The sequence below is a fragment of the Tamandua tetradactyla genome, chromosome 22 (assembly GCF_023851605.1).
Source record: "Tamandua tetradactyla isolate mTamTet1 chromosome 22, mTamTet1.pri, whole genome shotgun sequence".
Classification (NCBI taxonomy): Eukaryota; Metazoa; Chordata; class Mammalia; order Pilosa; family Myrmecophagidae; genus Tamandua; species Tamandua tetradactyla.
In genome coordinates, this window is record NC_135348.1 from 7,524,812 (window position 1) to 7,542,920 (window position 18,109).

An 18,109-nucleotide genomic window follows, 5' to 3' on the forward strand; every position below is an offset into this window, starting at 1 on the left:
AAAACTACCTAATTCATTCTATGAAGCCAACATCACCCTCATACCAAAACCAGGCAAAGATATTACAAAAAAAGAAAACTACAGACCAATCTCTCTAATGAATACAGATGCAAAAATCTTCACTAAAATTCTAGCAAATCATATCCAACAACACATTAAAAGAATTATACATCATGACCAAGTAGGATTCATCCCAGGTATGCAAGGATGGTTCAACATAAGAAAATCAATTAATGTAATACACCATATCAACAAATCAAAGCAGAAAAATCATATGATCATCTCAATTGATGCAGAGAAGGCATCTGACAAGACTCAACATCCTTTCCTGTTGAAAACACTTCAAAAGATAGGAATACAAGGGAACTTCCTTAAAATGATACAGGGAATATATGAAAAACCCACAGCTAACATCATCCTCAATGGGGAAAAATTGAAAACTTTCCCCCTAAGATCAGGAACAAGACAAGGATGTCCATTATCACTACTATTATTCAACATTGTGTTGGAGGTTCTAGTCAGAGCAATTAGACAAGAAAAAGAAATACAAGGCATCAAAATTGGAAAGGAAGAAGTAAAACTATCACTGTTTGCAGACGATATGATACTATATGTCGAAAACCCGGAAAAATCCACAACAAAACTACTAGAGCTAATAAATGAGTACAGCAAAGTAGCAGGTTACAAGATCAACATTCAAAAATCTGTAGCATTTCTATACATTAGTAATGAACAAGATGAGGAGGAAATCGAGAAATGAATCCCATTTACAATTGCAACTAAAAGAATAAAATACCTAGGAATAAATTTAACTAAAGAGACAAAAAACTTATACAAAGAAAACTACAAAAAACTGTTAAAAGAAATCACAGAAGACCTAAATAGATGGAAGGACATACCGTGTTCATGGATTGAAAGACTAAATATAGTTAAGATGTCAATCCTACCTAAATTGATTTACAGATTCAATGCAATACCAATCAAAATCCCAACAACTTATTTTTCAGAAATAGTAAAACCAATAAGCAACTTTATCTGGAAGGGCAGGGTGCCCCGACTTGCTAAAAACATCTTGAGGAAAAAAAACGAAGCTGGAGGTCTCGCGCTGCCTGACTTTAAGGCATATTATGAAGCCACAGTGGTCAAAACAGCATGGCATTGGCATAAAGACAGATATATCGACCAATGGAATCGAATAGAGTGCTCAGATATAGACCCTCTCATCTATGGACATTTGATCTTTGATAAGGCAGTCAAGCCAACTCACCTGGGACAGAACAGTCTCTTCAATAAATGGTGCCTAGAGAACTGGATATCCATATGCAAAAGAATGAAAGAGGACCCGTATCTCACATCCTATACAAAAGTTAACTCAAAATGGATCAAAGATCTAAACATTAGGTCTAAGACAATAAAACAGTTAGAGGAAAATGTAGGGAGATATCTTATGAATCTTACAATTGGAGGCGGTTTTATGGACCTTAAACCTAAAGCAAGAGCACTGAAGAAGGAAATAAATAAATGGGAGCTCCTCAAAATTAAACACTTTTGTGCATCAAAGAACTTCATCAAGAAAGTAGAAAGACAGCCTACACAATGGGAGACAATATTTGGAAACGACATATCAGATAAAGGTCTAGTATCCAGAATTTATAAAGAGATGTCCAACTCAACAACAAAAAGACAGCCAACCCAACTACAAAATGGGAAAAAGACTTGAACAGACACCTCTCAGAAGAGGAAATACAAATGGCCAAAAGGCACATGACGAGATGCTCAATGTCCCTGGCCATTAGAGAAATGCAAATCAAAACCACAATGAGATATCATCTCACACCCACCAGAATGGCCATTATCAACAAAACAGAAAATGACAAGTGCTGGAGAGGATGTGGAGAAAGAGGCATACTTATCCACTGTTGGTGGGAATGTCAAATGGTGCAACCACTGTGGAAAGCAGTTTGGCGGTTCCTCAAAAAGCTGAATACAGAATTGCCATACGACCAAGCAATACCATTGCTAGGTATCTACTCAAAGGACTTAAGGGCAAAGACACAAATGGACATTTGCACACCAATGTTTATAGCAGCGTTATTTACAATTGCAAAGAGATGGAAACAGCCAAAACGTCCATCAACAGACGAGTGGCTAAACAAACTGTGGTATATATATACGATGGAATATTATGCAGCTTTAAGACAGAATAAACTTACGAAGCATGTAATAACATGGATGGACCTAGAGAACATTATGCTGAGTGAGTCTAGCTAAAAACTAAAGGACAAATACTGTATGGTCCCACTGATGTGAACCGACATTCGAGAATAAACTTGGAATACGTCATTGGTAACAGAGTCCAGCAGGAGTTAGAAACAGGGTAAGATAATGGGTAATTGGAGCTGATGGGATACAGATTGTGCAACAGGACTAGATACAAAAACTCAAAAATGGACAGCACAATAATACCTAATTGTAAAGTAATCATGTTAAAACACTGAATGAAGCTGTATCTGAGCTATAGGTTTTTTTTTTGTCTGTTTGTCTTTTTTTTTCTTTTTTTTTTTACTATTATTATTATTTTTTTCTCTATATTAACATTCTATATCTTTTTCTGTTGTTTTGCTAGTTCTTTTCCTAAATCGATGCAAATGTACTAAGAAATGATGATCATGCATCTATGTGATGATGTAAGAATTACTGATTGCATATGCAGAATGGAATGATTTCTAAAAAAAAAGAGGTTCTCTATAGTTGGTTTGGAGTTTCCCAGTTGCTTGCATCTTAGTTAACCAACTGCATTACGACAGTTTGCTTTTCTTTAGCTAAATTTTCCTAAATGGTTTTAAATGCAAATGAACTTATAAGTGTTTCTTCAAAGTATTATAATTCTTTTTTGTGATTGCTAATAAACTGAAAAGTGGGCAGAAGGACCATAAAAAAAATAATAAAAAAAAATCATAGGACTAGAAATTATCAAGAAAGTAAAAAGGCTACCTACAGGATAGGAGAAAATATTTGGGAACCACATATCTGACAAGGTTCTTATATCCAGAATATATAAAGAAGTCCTACAACTCACACACACAAAAAGACAACCCAGTTAAAAAATGGATGAAGGACTTTGAATAAATATGTCTCCAAAGGAGATACACAAATGGCCAAAAAGCAAATGAAAAGATGCTCAACATCATTAATTACTAGGGAACTGCAAATCAAAACCACAATGAGATACAAGTTCACACTCACTAGAATGACTACTATTTAAATAATAGAAAATTACAAGTGTTGGAGAGGATGTGGAGAAATACGGACACTCATTCAATTGTGTCAATTATCTTAGCTAAGTCTTCTGGATAACTTGCTTCAGCTTCTCCATCAGTACCTGCTGCTTCGCCTTATAAAATAAAAAATGGCACAACTGCTGTGGAAGATACTTTGGCAATTTCTCAGAAAGTTAAGTACAGAATTACCATATGACCAGAAATCCCATTTCAAGGTATATACCTAAAAGATTTGGAAATAAGGACTAGAACAGATAGTTAACACCAACATTCATAGTATTACTCACAATCATCAAAAGTGGAAGCAAACCAAATGTCCATCAAGAAATGTATAAGCAAAAGATGGTATATGCACACATTGAATATTATTCAGTGATAAAAAGGAATGAGGCTCTGATACACACTAAAACATGGAGTAAATGATGTTGCGTGAAATAAGCCAGACACAAATGGATATTATATTATTTCATTTCTATGAAATAACTAGATTACGCAAAGTCATAGAGATAGAAAGTAAATTACAGATTACCAGGGCCAGGGGAAGTGAGTGGGAGATGGGGTATTAATACTTAATGGGTAGAGTTTCTGTTTGGGGAGATGAAAAGGTTTTGGTACTGAATGATGGTGACGGTAGCACAACATCACAAATGTAATTAAAATCACTGAACTGTGTAACTCAAAGTGGTTAACATGGGAAATTTTATGTTGCATATATGTTACTACAATAAAAATGTTTAAAAGATGAGTAAAATAAAAGAAATACATCCTAATTAAAGAGCATCTGCCAAATTAAAAAATAATAATAGAGCTACAACTGCTACAGCTAATTTAATTCTAGCCCCTGTTTTGCTTCAAAATTGGGACCTTGATCTCTACACAATTTAAGGTAGGCTTAAAGAGAAGAGATTTTAATCAGAGAATAACTGTGCTCGTTTGATGTATGTACCCTAGAAAAGCCATGTTTTAATCCTAATCCCATTTTGTAAAGGCAGCCATTTCTTCTAATCCCTATTCAGTATTCTATGTTCGAAACAGTAATTAGATCATCGCCCTGGAGATGTGATTTAATCAAGAGTGACTGTTAGGCTGGATTAGCTGGAGGCATGTCTCCATCCTTTTGGGTGGGTCTTGATTAGTTTACTGGAATCCTATAAAAGAGGAAACATTTTAGAGAAAGTCAGAGATTCAGAGAGAGCAGAGCAGAATGACATAGCCACGAGAAGCAGAATCTACCAGCCAGCGACCTTTGGAGATGAAGAAGGAAAACAGCTCGCAGGGAGCTTCATGAAACAGGAAGCCAGGAAAGAAAGCTAGCAGATGACGCATGTTCACCACATGCCTTTCCAGATGAGCAAGAAACCCTGACCAAGTTCGCCATGTGCCTTCTCACTTGAGAGAGAAACCCTGAACTTCCATCAGTCTTCTTGAACCAAGGTATCTTTCTCTGAATGCCTTTGATTGGACATTTCTATAGATCTGCTTTAATTGGGACATTACCATGGCCTTAGAACTGTAAACTAGCAACTTATTAAATTCCCCTTTTTAAAAGCCATTCTGTTTCTAGTATACTGCATAACTAGAACAATAACTATGTATTAATTACATAAAAAAGACTTTAACAGAGTGCTACGTTCCATCAGAGGTGCAAAGCTCACATATGACTTTGCATGGACTCAGTGATTTCAAAACAGCTCTCAGATATGAAAGGGTTATATGAATGTGGAAAAATCTACCAGAGGAACAAGGATAGAAAAATGCCACTCAAGGACACAGTTCATAATTTCTCCCCGCTTTCTCCCATCAAGAGAACCTGGAGAGAGTGATGCCCCAATGAATCCCAGAGTGATTAGATCAGTGAGTGGATTTGCAAGTCCCCCTTCAGGGAATGCTGAGAATGGGGAGAAATTCAACTTCCCCAAGTTGAAATTCTCGATATTCTCACAAGCAGTGTGGACAATCAAAGCTACAGGCTGAGCCCCCAGTCTTGGGTTTTGTTCATATGACCTAACCACAAAGGAAAGGTCAAATCTACTTAAAATTTAGGCCTAAGAGTCACCCCCAAGAGAGCCTCTTTTGTTGCTCAGATGTGGCCTCTCTCTCCAGCCAACACAACAAGCAATCTCACCACCCTTCCCCTGCCTATGTGGGACATGACTCCCAGGGGTGTGGACCTTCCTGGCAACGTGGGACAGAGATCTTGGAATGAGCTGAGACTCAGCATCAAGGGATTGAGAAAAACCCTAGAATGAGCTCAGACTTAGCATCAAGGGATTGAGAAAACCTTCTCAACCAAAAGGGGGGAGAGTGAAATGAGACAAAGTGTCAGTGGCTGAGAGATTCCAAACAGAGTCGAGAGGTTATCCTGGAGGTTATTCTTATGCATCAAGTAGATATCATCTTGTTATTCAAGATGTAATGGAGAAGCTGGAGGGAACTGCCAGAAAATGTAGAGCTGTGTTCCAGTAGCCATGTTTCTTGAGGATGACTGAATAATGATACAGCTGTCACAATGTGACTGTGTGAATGTGAAAACCTTGTGTCTGATGCTCCTTTCATCTACCTTGTCAACAGACGAGTAGAACATATGGAATAAAAATAAATAATAGGGGGAACAAATGCTAAAATAAATTTAGTTTGAAATGCTAGTGATCAATGAAAGCGAGGGGTAAGGGGTATGATAGGTATAATCTTTTTTTTTTTCCTTTCCTGTGTTCGTTTTATTTCTTTTTCTATTGTCTTTTTGTTTCTTTTTCTGAATTGATGCAAATGTTCTAAGAAATGATGAATATGCAACTAAGTGATGATATTGTGAATTACTGATTATGTATGTTGATGTTTTATTTGGTTTCTTAATTTTTTAATTAATAAATAAATTTAAAAAAAAAAGAGAGAGAGAATCTGGAGACTCAAAGTAAACATTGCCTGGCATAAGCTAAACTACCAAAAAAGTTAATCCTCTCTAACTCTCATAATTCACACGTACATCAATAGTGTCCCATCTGATCAGTTCCAACTTCCTTAAGGGCTCCGAGAAAACATTCCGATCTGGCTGTGCCAGAGTTTTCACTTAAATTTGAACTTGGCCCCTCTACTTGCCTGCTTCCCAAACGGGAAGGAAAACTAGTTCTAGTAACAATTTAGACTCTGAATAATTACCAAATGTGAGATTTTGGCTTGTACAACTTAAACTATTTGTATCAATTACATTATAAAGAGATCAATTACTCAGAAAGTTCCTCATAATATTTCTTCAGTTGGTTTTAGCTCCCATTAACTCTTTAAATCTTTTCTAGAGCAAGAAAGGACATAAATAAATTAAGGTTACAGCAGGAACTTTGCCCAATCGATGTTCAGAATGGGCCCCTGTAGACTGTGACTCATCTTTCTTCATTTCACCAAGAAGTAAGGAGCTCTCACTCTACAAAGCCAAATACATTAAATTCTGTCAACCACTAAGATAGCAACACTTTTTCTGAAATCAAGTTTTGACTCAAGAAGATCATGGTAACAAGGCTGTGTTTTGCCCAGGATATTATTCATGCAAGATCTGCACTCTCTCGTCTGGAAAGTGAACCTAACAAAACTACCCTGGTGCCAGTCCTGCCGAGGAGAGCCTTCAAAGGCAGGGTGCCGGACCCTTGGTACACCAAGATCTTTAATACACACAGCCTTCATGTAACTGATGTAAAGCAAAGATTTTAGCTGCTCCTGGAGCAGAGAATGCTGATACTGCTCCAGAAAGAAGGAGGAAATTATCCTGCGTATCATTAAATAGAAATAGAAACAAAAACAGTTCTCTTAGCATTTCATATACTGCCCTTTACCTTCGCAGATTTTATGTTCATACAAAAATGTGTTATAAATTAAAATTATACAGGTCTAATCAATGGGAGTTACACTTCTGACCAAAGGTTTGCCAATCCACTTTACAGAAAAGATTATAAACATCAAATTGAATCAAATGTTGTTATTTAACCATAAGTAAAATGCTAATGCATCACATTATGTGACATATATAAACCAAAGGGATTCCGTGACCAATCACATGTTTTATCTAATAACCTGGGAGCAGTGTGGTACAGAGTAGTACATACAGGCAGACCACAAGAACCCCTCTGAGCTTGTCTGAAGGCAAGAAAGAGCTAGAAACAGAAATGAGAGAAAAGTCAGAAAGAAAGGACCCTGAGGCCTGGATCGAGGATGAGCACTTTCCAGCACAGTCTGGTGACCTATTCAGTGAAGGTAACATCAGAGGGGAAACCAGGTGGGTGCTCCAAGCCTTCAGTGGAAGGCAGGGGATGCCTGAATGATGTGTAGTCATCATGCAAAGCCACACGCACCTTCAAATCCTCAAATTCCAGATCATTAGTTCACCACCCGAATCATATAGCACAGAGTTTACCTAAGATCTCAACTACAAATCATGTGAACAGATCCACTAACAAATTCAGCTATTGCTGAAATTTCAGTTTTGCTTTTAACAAGCTGAATCATGTACAAAGATAGAAATCAAGAGGCCTTAAAAGCAGTATTAAAATATCTTAGGGTAAGAACTAAGGATAAAAGGACACCTGTCTCTAGTACAGAAAAAAAAGAAAAAAGGATGGCCACATAAGCTGGTGGTCTTTCCCACTAGCATGGATAGATTTACTTCCATAAACAACTTCCTCCTTCTACACTCAGCACTCAGTGAGTAACTTTCAGAACCACGAGGAAGATTCCCTTCTGGAAAGAAATTTCTTAATGTACAATAGTCTCATAAGAATTTAGGTATTAGAAAAAATGAGTTTATGTTGCACACTCACTCAATGCTGTACATCAAAATTTTGATCGTCAGAGATGTGAGACGATATAGAGGGAAAAAATCCAGTAGATTTGAGGACCACCTACCTGTTCTGCTACTTTCCTAATTACCACACCATTAGGAATAGTTTATTCTATTAGCTGAACCAATATAAGGAAGTATAAATACCTGATCGAGCAATGCCACTGTCCCTGTCTTCATTCTGTCCTCTGCTTGGCATGTCAACGGGTGTGCTGTGTGCTAAAACAAAGGCAGGAGGAAACCAGATTACTGATCTCTCCAATTATAAGGAAGTTTTAAAAACACCTGAAGTAATTTTTGCATTTCACAGTAGGCAACTGCTTCTGATGATTGGCATACATTTATTTAGAGATTAAGCAGAAAGCAAAAATAAATACTTAAAAAACTAATGTTGAGAGCAAGAAGAAAATAAAGAACCAAGTAAACATCTGCTCTTAACTTTATTACTATTGTAGAATAAAAACTTTGAGTGATGCTCAAGAACTCTAAAAAAGTTGAATAATAAACTATTCTTGCAGTTGATACAATGAATAAAAACATTCAAACATTCTCAGGCAGGTATTTTTAGCTATTTTTCTTATTAGCAGTATTTAAAAAGTCCTGCATTTTCAAAATGCTTTATAATCAGTTTCAGTAGTAGCTACTGGCAACTGAGGGAAAAGAAATACTTGAAAACCATTTCATAAATCTAAAAAATGTTTCTCAGTTTATAACCCACTCTCTTGGCAGACAGAAAACACATACTCTTTTTCAAATATTTCCTCCTCCACTTCTTTCCCATACATACCCATACACAGTATTCTTAGAGCATTACTTAGAAAAACTCATGTGCTGGCAAGAATTTTAGTAAATATTCTGAAGTACTATAGTCTTCTAGGAATGCTTCAGACTGATCTAAACTCTATACTGATCGGGCTAGAAAGTTTACAAGGTGTTGCCCTTTTAAGCTTTAAAATACACAATAAATCCAGTGCTCTACCTGATTATTACACTTGCCAGCTATCTTCAAAGCATGTTTATTTTCACAATTTTAAAAAGAGTATATAAACATGTTATCCTCACTCTAAGTAGGTGGGAGGTGTCAGTTCCATTAAGATGTCAGTTAACTAGGGTGTGTGCTTACTTCATACTATAAGGAACAGAATAAATACCATTTGCCATAAACACGACCTTTAAAATGTTAGTAACGGAGGTTCCCCATACTTGTTAATCATGCCAAGACTAACACAAACATATCAATAGCCACAGCTAGCAAGGCCAGTTAAATCTCAACATTTACCTATCCAGATACACCCGGATGATATTAACTACTAAAAAAAACTAGAGGTTGGGCCACGGTGGTTCAGCAGGCAGAGTTCTCACCTGCCATGCCGGAGACCCGGGTTCGATTCCCTGTGCCTGCCCATGTAAAAAAAAACAAACAAACAAAACACTAGAAACTGTTTTACACTATTTAAACGCTAGAGAGAGGAAGAGAACAGAGAGAAAACAGAGGTTTTACATGCTTTTATTAGAGTGACTTTTGAAGAATCTCTGCAGGTAAGGATGCAGGTGAATAAATGGACAAAAAGCACCATTGCAAAGGGAAACAGCTCATAGAAGCAGAAAAGATCCAGGAAAATCAGAAAATACAATCCTCTTAGAAACACTAAGGGCTCATTTCATATCAAAATCAGATTACACTGGGGTATTAACAAAGATATTCACAATGGAGTCTCATTGGTAGAATTTTCAAAACACCATGAACTTAGCTGTGTTGGAAACTAGTATCTCTTCTCACGAGAGCCCCTTGGATTTCTAGAGAGGCACCAAACAGGATTTTTTCTAAGAATCTGCACAAGATTTATTAATATGTGTGTGTGGCTTACACTGTACTCAGCATTCCACACAAACCTGCAAAGAAAGAAGCACTCCGGGTGAGCCGGAGAGGTCCTCCTTCAGCTACCCCCTGCAGCAGTTTGCTGCTGCACGCTTGCAGCAGACCTAGAGACAGAAACATACAGAAGAGGGCAAACAAAATACACACAAAAAATAAACACAGATTAAAGATAATGCAAAACAACAAAATAACACAAAAAACTCAAATAAAGCAAAGCACACACCCACAATAGCTATATTCAGGAAAAAAGAATCCAATTTGTGCGTCTAATTTTACCTAGGTTACTTCCAGTGCGACAAGGACCCAAACTATTCTGATTTGCATTCAGTTTTCCCAAATTAGGATCCTGGTTGATGTATTCAAAACTGTCTTGCAAGCTAAAGTCAGAGACAGGGAGGAAGGAAGAGGGGAGAAAAATGTCAGGTGAGACTCTGATAAAGCTGTTTTTTTTTCATAATTAAAAAAATTTTTTTTAATACCAAAAAAACACCAAACAAATGCAAACAGTCTTATTTTGATCATTCCATTCTACATATATAATTAGTAATTCACAATATCATCACACAGTTTTATATTCATCATCATGATCATTTCTTGGAATATTTGCATCTATTCAGAAAAAGAAATAAAACTAAAACAGAAAAAATTTTATACATATCATACCCCTTACCCCTCCCTTTCATTGATCACTAGCATTTCAAACTAAATTTATTTTAACATTTGTTCCCCCTATTATTTATTTTTATTCCATATGTTCTACTCGTCTTTTGACAAGGTAGATAAGAAGAGCATCAGACACAAAGTTTTCACAATCACACAATCACATTGTGAAAGCTTTATCATTATACAATCATCTTCAAGAAACATGGCTACTGGGACGCAGCTCTACATTTTCAGGCAGTTCCCTCCAGACTCTCCATTACATCTTGACTAACAAGGTGATACCTACTTAACGCATAAGAATAACCTCCAGGATAACCTCTCAACTCTGTTTGGAATCTCTCAGCCACTGATACTTTGTCTCATTTCACTCTTCCCCCTTGTGGTCGAGAAGGTTTTCTCAATCCCTTGATGCTGAGTCTCAGCTCATTCTAGGGTTTTTCTCAATCCCTTGATGCTGAGTCCCAGCTCATTCTAGGATTTCTGTCCCACATTGCCTGGAAGGTCCACACCCCTGGGAGTCATGCCCCATGTAGATAGGGGAAGGGTGGTGAGTTTACTTTTTGTGTTGGCTGGAGAGAGAGGCCACATCTGAGCAACAAAAGAGGCTCTCTTGGGGGCGACTCTTAGGCTTAATTTTAAGTAGGCTTGGCCTATCCTTTGTGGGGTTAAGTTTCATACGAACAAATCCCAAGACTGGGGGCTCAGTTGTCCACACTGCTTGTGAGAATACCAAGAATTCACCTTGGGGAAGTTGAATTTTTCCCCTTTCTCACCATTCGCCGAAGGGGGCTTTGCAAATACTTTTTTATTCACTGTTCAAATCACTCTGGGATTTATCAGGGCATCACTCTGGACAAACTCACAAAATCTCATGTCCTACTCAAGGGTCCATGTACTTATGGTGTTCAATTAAGCTGTCTACATAAGTTATATTAGGAAATGCACTAGTCAAATATAAATTTTGTACCAAATAAACATTTTTTGATTTAGACTCACATAAAAGGTAAAATTTTAAAATATTAATTACCATCTATGATAAAGCTGTTTTTTAATAGGATTTCAAATACAGACAACTGATGAGTCAAAATCAAGATATTTCTTTATAAATGAGTAAAATCTCACATCTACCAAAGAGAATTAGACTGGAAACTTTAGAGGGATGTTTTAGAGGAAAAGAAAAGTGTTTTAGAAGCAGCCCAACCTATAAAACTAAACTGCATTCTAATAATTACGTTCTATATAATGGGGCACCAAACTCGACATTATTCCTTAGTGACTGACACCTAGGATGTTGCTATTTATTTTGAGGGTTTTACAAAATCCCTGCTAACGAAATTAATTTAAACTCTTAATCAACATATATGAACTATTCAGGAACTCTTATTTCAGAGGAGATAATAAATTATGCCCCCTAAAAGAGTTTGATTTCACAACTTCTAAAAAATTAGAATTATCCATAAAGCAAAGGTTAGAGAAGAGAATTTAACAATTTATTAAAATAAATTTATTTATTAACAAGTAAAATATCAACACTACAAGGACAATAAGACATAATGAAGCCAAAATAATTTTTAGTTAAATATGAGCTCAATATTTTATAACTCGGGAGTAAAAATCAAAATACGGCATGGTCCAAGTACCTGTTAGTCACAAAGGTTACACTGACCCCTCATCCTGCCATGTGGGTGCGTATCAGCCTGGAAAAACTCATTATGAACTTTGCTCCTTCAGAAATAAATAACGATATAATAGCAAAATTTTCAAAAATAAAAAAGATAAAACAACAGTGGGAAATATCATAAATGCATTAATGTTTCCTCTCCTTTTCTACCTTTATTTTTCATTTTCCAGGAAATGAAAACATGGTGACTGGCAACAGGAATATACTGGGCAATTGTTTGAGGCTAAAATAAGATAGTAAACACAAACAGCTATTTGTCATTAAGGCCACCTGATAAAGTCAACAGTCTTTCTACCCTCCCTTTTAGGAAAACAACCACTTTTAAAACCCCTTTGTTAAGGTAGATTCATCCTGTTTCTCATTTGAAAAGCTTTATGACCCACTAAGAATTACTCTATCCAGAAACAGTCACTTAAAAACATGCAGGGTAGACATAGTCTGGCAGAATGGTTTAAAAAACAGGACCCATGTATATGCTGTCTCTACTCAAAGGTCACGAGGCCAAGGACACAAATGGACATTTACATGTTTATAGCAGCATTATTAACAATTACCAAGTGATGGAAACAGCCAAAATGTCCATCAACAGACAGTTGACTAAACAAACTGTGGCATTTACATAAGATGGAATATTATGCAGCTGTAAGATAGAATAAAGTTATGAAGTATGTAACAACATGAATGGACCTTAAGGACATTATGCTGAGTGTGATTAGCCAGAAACAAAAGGACAAATACTGTATGGTCTCACTGACATGAACTGACGTTAGTGAATAAACTTAGAATATTTCCTTGGTAACAGAGACCATCAGGAGATAGAAATAGGGTGAGATATTGGGTGATTGGAGCTGAAGGGATACAGATTGTGCAACAGGACTGAATATAAAATCTCAGATATGGACAGCACAATACTACCTAACAGTAATGTAATTATGTTAAAACACTGAATGAACCTGCATGTGAGAATGATAGAGGGAGGAGGACTGGGGACATAAATGAAATCAGAAAGAAAGATAGATGGTAAAGATTGAGATGGTATAATCTAGGAATGCCTAGAGTGTATAATAATAGTGAAATGTACAATGTACAAATTTAAGAAATGTTTTTGCCTGAGGAAGAACAAAGGAATGTCATTATTGCAGGGTGTTGAAAATAGATGATAATTAATACTTTAAAATGTCACCTTATGTGTGAGCCTAAAGCAAAAAATGTTTATTTGTTATAAAATTTATATTTTGACTAGAGCATTTCCTAATATAACTCATGTAGATAGTTTGACTGAATGTCATAAGTACTTGGAATCTCAGGTAGCACATGTGATTTTGTTGGTTTGTCCAGAGTGATGCCCCAATGAATCCCAGAGTGATCTGATCAGTGACTGGAAAAGTATTTGCAAGCCCCCTTCAGGGAATGGTGAGAATGGGGAGAAATTCAACTTCCCCAAGTTGAATTCTTGATATTTTCACAAGCAGTGTGGACAACCAAAGCTATAGGCTGAGCCCCCCAGGCTTGGGGTTTGTTCACATGAAACTTAACCCCATAAAGGATAGGTCAAGTCTACTTAAAATTTAGGCCTAAGAGTCACCCCCAAGAGAGCCTCTTTTGTTGCTCAGATGTGGCCTCTCTCTCCAGCCAACACAACGAGCAGTCTCACCACCCTACCTCTCTCTACGTGGGACATGACTCCCAGCGGTGTGGACCTTCCTGGCGACGTGGGACGGGGATCCTGGAATGAGCTGAGACTCAGCTTCAAGGGACTGAGAAAAACCCTAGAATGAGCTGAGAATTAACATCAAGGGATTGAGAGAACCTTCTCGACCAAAGGGGGAAGAGTGAAATGAGACTAAGTGTCAATGGTTGAGAGATTCCAAACAGAGTTGAGAGGTTATCCTGGAGGTTATTCTTATGCATTAAGTAGATATCACCTTGTTGTTCAAGATGTAGTAGAGAGGCTGGAGGGAACTGCCTGAAAATGTAGAGCTGTGTTCCAGTAGCTATGTTTCTTGATGATGATTGAACAATGATACAGCTTTCACAATGAGACTCTGCGAATGTGAAAACCTTGTGTCTGATGCTCCTTTTAGCTACTACATCAACAGAAGAGTAGAACATATGGAATAAAAATAAATAATAGGGGGAACAAATGTTAAAATAAATTTAGTTTGAAATGCCAGTGGTAAATGAAAGCAAGGGGTAAGGGGTATGGTATGTATAATCTTTTTTTCTCTGTTATCATTTTATTTCTTTTTCTGTTGTCTTTTTATTTCTTTTTCTAAATTGATGCAAATGTTCTAAGAAATGATGAATATGCAACTATGTGATGACATTAAGAATTACCGATTGTATATGTAGAATGGAATGATCTCTTAATGTTTTGTTTGTTAATTTTTTTAATTAATAAAAAAAGTTAAAAAAAAAAAAAACATGCAGGGTGGGGTGGGTAAGAATCCCACACTTACTTATTTGTACTCCCACAAAAGCTGCCCATTCTAGCAGAGAAGACTTTACTAATCATCAGTTGTGGAGGAGAACTAGAAGAAAAAACAGAGGGGGAGGGAGGATGCGTTTTTTAATTAAGGAGTCAACACCACCACTCCACTTCTCATAACTAGTAGAAAAAGAAGCCCACACTCACCGTATATAGTGTATCTTTAAGGTGGAGCCTTTGTAACTCATTGCCACTGAGCCAAACATCATTTCCCCTAGCATGTTTACATCAGAAGCTGGTCTTGTATACTATCGTACAGAAAAGCAAACCAAAATCAAAATTAGCACACAGCACAACACGACATGAGATGCAATGGAAAATAATGTTTATCAATCTCTTGTTTCCACTTTAGAAGACAATTACAACTATTCCTCAAAACATACGGGTCATTTTACAATCTATAATGGTGACTGCCTATGTTTTTCCAAATTATTACTAACCCTCATGACTTCTTTATACACAATATCATCATCCAGGATTCAAGAGCTTTATCAGAGTTCATTTCTAGCCTTGTTATGAGAAACAAAGATTATCATTATCCCCATTTACAAATTAAAAACAGAAAGCCTTATTATGAAAGAAACAGGGCAACTCCTCTCTAGATGCTAAGAACACATCCTGAGAAGAAATATGGTTCAGCATTATTCAACAAGGTTGATAAAAAATGTGCCATTGGTGCAGGGAGAGTTTCTGTGAGGGTCCAAAAGTTAACAGACAGTCTGATATTGCTAAAGTTTTACAAAAATATTTTTAAGATATTTGACTCTTCTAGCTATTGATCAGTCTTTCTCATGCCTTTTGTCACCCAGAAGGGCAGGTGGTGCTGCCTCCTCTTTCTTTCCTCTCATCTGTTTGTTAATCCACTGCAACCTGTCTTTGTATCTAATGCTCCAGATATTCAAATTGCCCCAGAATGACCTCTTCCTACCTGCCTAATCCAATGGACACGTTTCGGGTTGGTTTACTGAAATTCTTTCACTAGATTTGACACCATTCATCACTCTCTTTTTTGAAACTCTTCTTTCCCCAAATCATCTCTCAAACACTGTTGTCCTTGGAGGGCATTCCTACTCATTGCCTGCATTTTGCAGTTTCAACCATTTTTATGATTTTGACCGTTATTTACAAAGGAATGCTTCCCACATCCTTATCTGTAGGCCGAGACCTCTCCTTGAACTCTAGAACTCTATATTCAAATACATTTATTCACATATAAAATATCAATGAAGAGCTATGCTAAGTGCTGGTGACACACTGATGAATAGGACAGGTATGAATATCAACCAAACAAGTGTGCCACAACTTGATCAAAACAAAACAACCATCTCTCCGTGTCCCACTCTACTGGTCAGATTCTCTGCCAGCATACTTGGAGGACAATACCTTCCGCCTACGGAGAAACATGCTTAAAGCTTTCTTCCCATCTTTTTAATTTAATTCCAAATACACACACATGCACATGGACACACAAGTATACACACACTGACACACACCCACACCAACTTATATATGCCTACAGAGACGTACAGAGAAAGATAAATCCATCAGCTTTGGTCAGGAGGCTCCTCTTTTTGTTTGCTGACGGTTCACACCAACCCCTTCATGCTTCATGCAGGTAGAAACCAAATGGCTTTCACATATATATTTTTTTTCTTTCACATTCTTTATTAATAACTCTCCTCTACCTCCTCCACTTTATAACCTTATTTATTCTTAGAGTACAAAGGTCCATGTGCCAATTGTGATTCGCAACCAGGTGAAAATTTCACTTTATATTTTATTAACGGCAAACTGCTCTAAGACCAAGGTGCACTCTGTGATAAGAGCAAATGTATGGCATAAATCCTGACTATGAAATTTAAAAGCTCCATAGACCTATTATGGCTACTGGTAATTTCCCTGGCTTTGCTTTTCCAGCAACAGAGTAGATGAAATCCTATATGGATTTACCACCACCCACCCCCCTAAAAAAGTTGATAAACCCATCAATCAGTAACTTTCTGCCACCCAACACTTAAGAAATATTTTTCCTTATATCTTGTCAGCCAATATTTCTCCATAACCCTAAATCCCTATCCTCTACTGCCTTACATGTACACACACATACATAGCATTAAAAAGCCACCAGCCCTCTATTCCTCATAGTTAGGTCTTGTCATTTCTTTCTTCTCCTTTTCAAGTTTTTCTTCTTTCTAGTGGCAAGTTGTATTATCTTAGAATGCATATATCCATTTCCAGAATCCTTAGGAGTTCTTACAACAAAACTGCAAAATACATGTTTCTTTTGCTAGCTCTGACAACAAAGGCAACAAAACAAGATAGCTTATCTCATCTGTAATAGTTCTTCCTAACTTGGTATGTATTATGCTACGTTATCTGCTCGGTTAACAGCTTTTGAGAGATAAAAGCACAAAAACAGAACTAAGGTGAAACATTTGAGTATACTTTTGAATACTTATTCTAATAGTCCTGGAGTAGAATCCTCAAGGGTTATTATTACCTATGGAGATTTATAGTAAATGACTTCAACCCCACGGGATGTACCTGCAAAGGGACAGTTTTACCTGGTACTTTGGAAGCTGCTCCTTAGCATGCTGTAAAGATCCCCCAGAAGAGCTGTGGGAAGAGAGGCTGCTGCTGCTGCTGCTCATGCTGCTGCTTCCCTGGCAGCACTTGGCTGATATTTTAATAGGGACATCCTCTGCTTTCTGGAGTGAGACAGGCATGGTAAATTATTGCTAAGTACATCAGGTTCAATTCCTTCACTGGGAATTTCATTTATTAAAACATTCTGTTGTGTCCAAGTTGCAACAAAGACCAGATTTTTTCTTTCTTTCTACCTAATGATGACAAAAATGTGGTTCCTGAGAGTTTAATATTTGGGAGGAGGGCATGCTGAAGGAGGATACTAGACAAAAGGTAGAAGGTATGCATTAAACTTTATTTTCCATAAAGAATTCAACTGTGATTTTCATTTCAATTTCTATCAACGAGATCTAATCTTTATTTTGGTTATCAGTAGTATGGAGAGACAAAATATATGAAATTGATGAGGAGGAAAATATCACTTCATATTTTAATTTTAATTTTTACCAAGCAAATTGAACTAAGAAAACCAAACTATTTTGGAAAAACTGGGCTTGTGTTTTTAACAGCACACCTCCTCTAGTATTTCTTTAGAGGTAACAGGGACGAAAGTCACAAGGCTTACAAGGCTGAGTTCATGAAGGATGAAGCCAAACCCTGAAATAGGAGCTACTGTGAATTACATAGCATGTGACAGAAGGTTAGG

General features: G+C 36.9%; 1 protein-coding gene across 7 annotated transcripts in view; it reads right to left on the reverse strand.

Moving 5' to 3' along the window:
* The window catches only part of FNIP2 (folliculin interacting protein 2), a 152,093-nt gene that overhangs the window by 66,296 nt on the left and 67,688 nt on the right, over positions 1-18,109 (reverse strand). For 4 of the 7 annotated variants that reach the window (XM_077139660.1, XM_077139663.1, XM_077139659.1 and 1 more), the window contains exons 3-8: positions 17,382-17,525; positions 14,965-15,065; positions 14,789-14,860; positions 10,262-10,362; positions 10,000-10,089; positions 8,254-8,325 (exon numbers count right to left, since the gene is read on the reverse strand). In XM_077139660.1, coding sequence (XP_076995775.1) covers positions 8,254-8,325; positions 10,000-10,089; positions 10,262-10,362; positions 14,789-14,860; positions 14,965-15,065; positions 17,382-17,525 — 580 coding nt within the window. Of the gene's footprint in view, positions 1-8,253; positions 8,326-9,468; positions 9,494-9,999; positions 10,090-10,261; positions 10,363-14,788; positions 14,861-14,964; positions 15,066-17,381; positions 17,526-18,109 lie in introns of those variants that run through there. The other 3 variants (XM_077139662.1, XM_077139661.1, XM_077139664.1) reach the window with 2 other exon arrangements.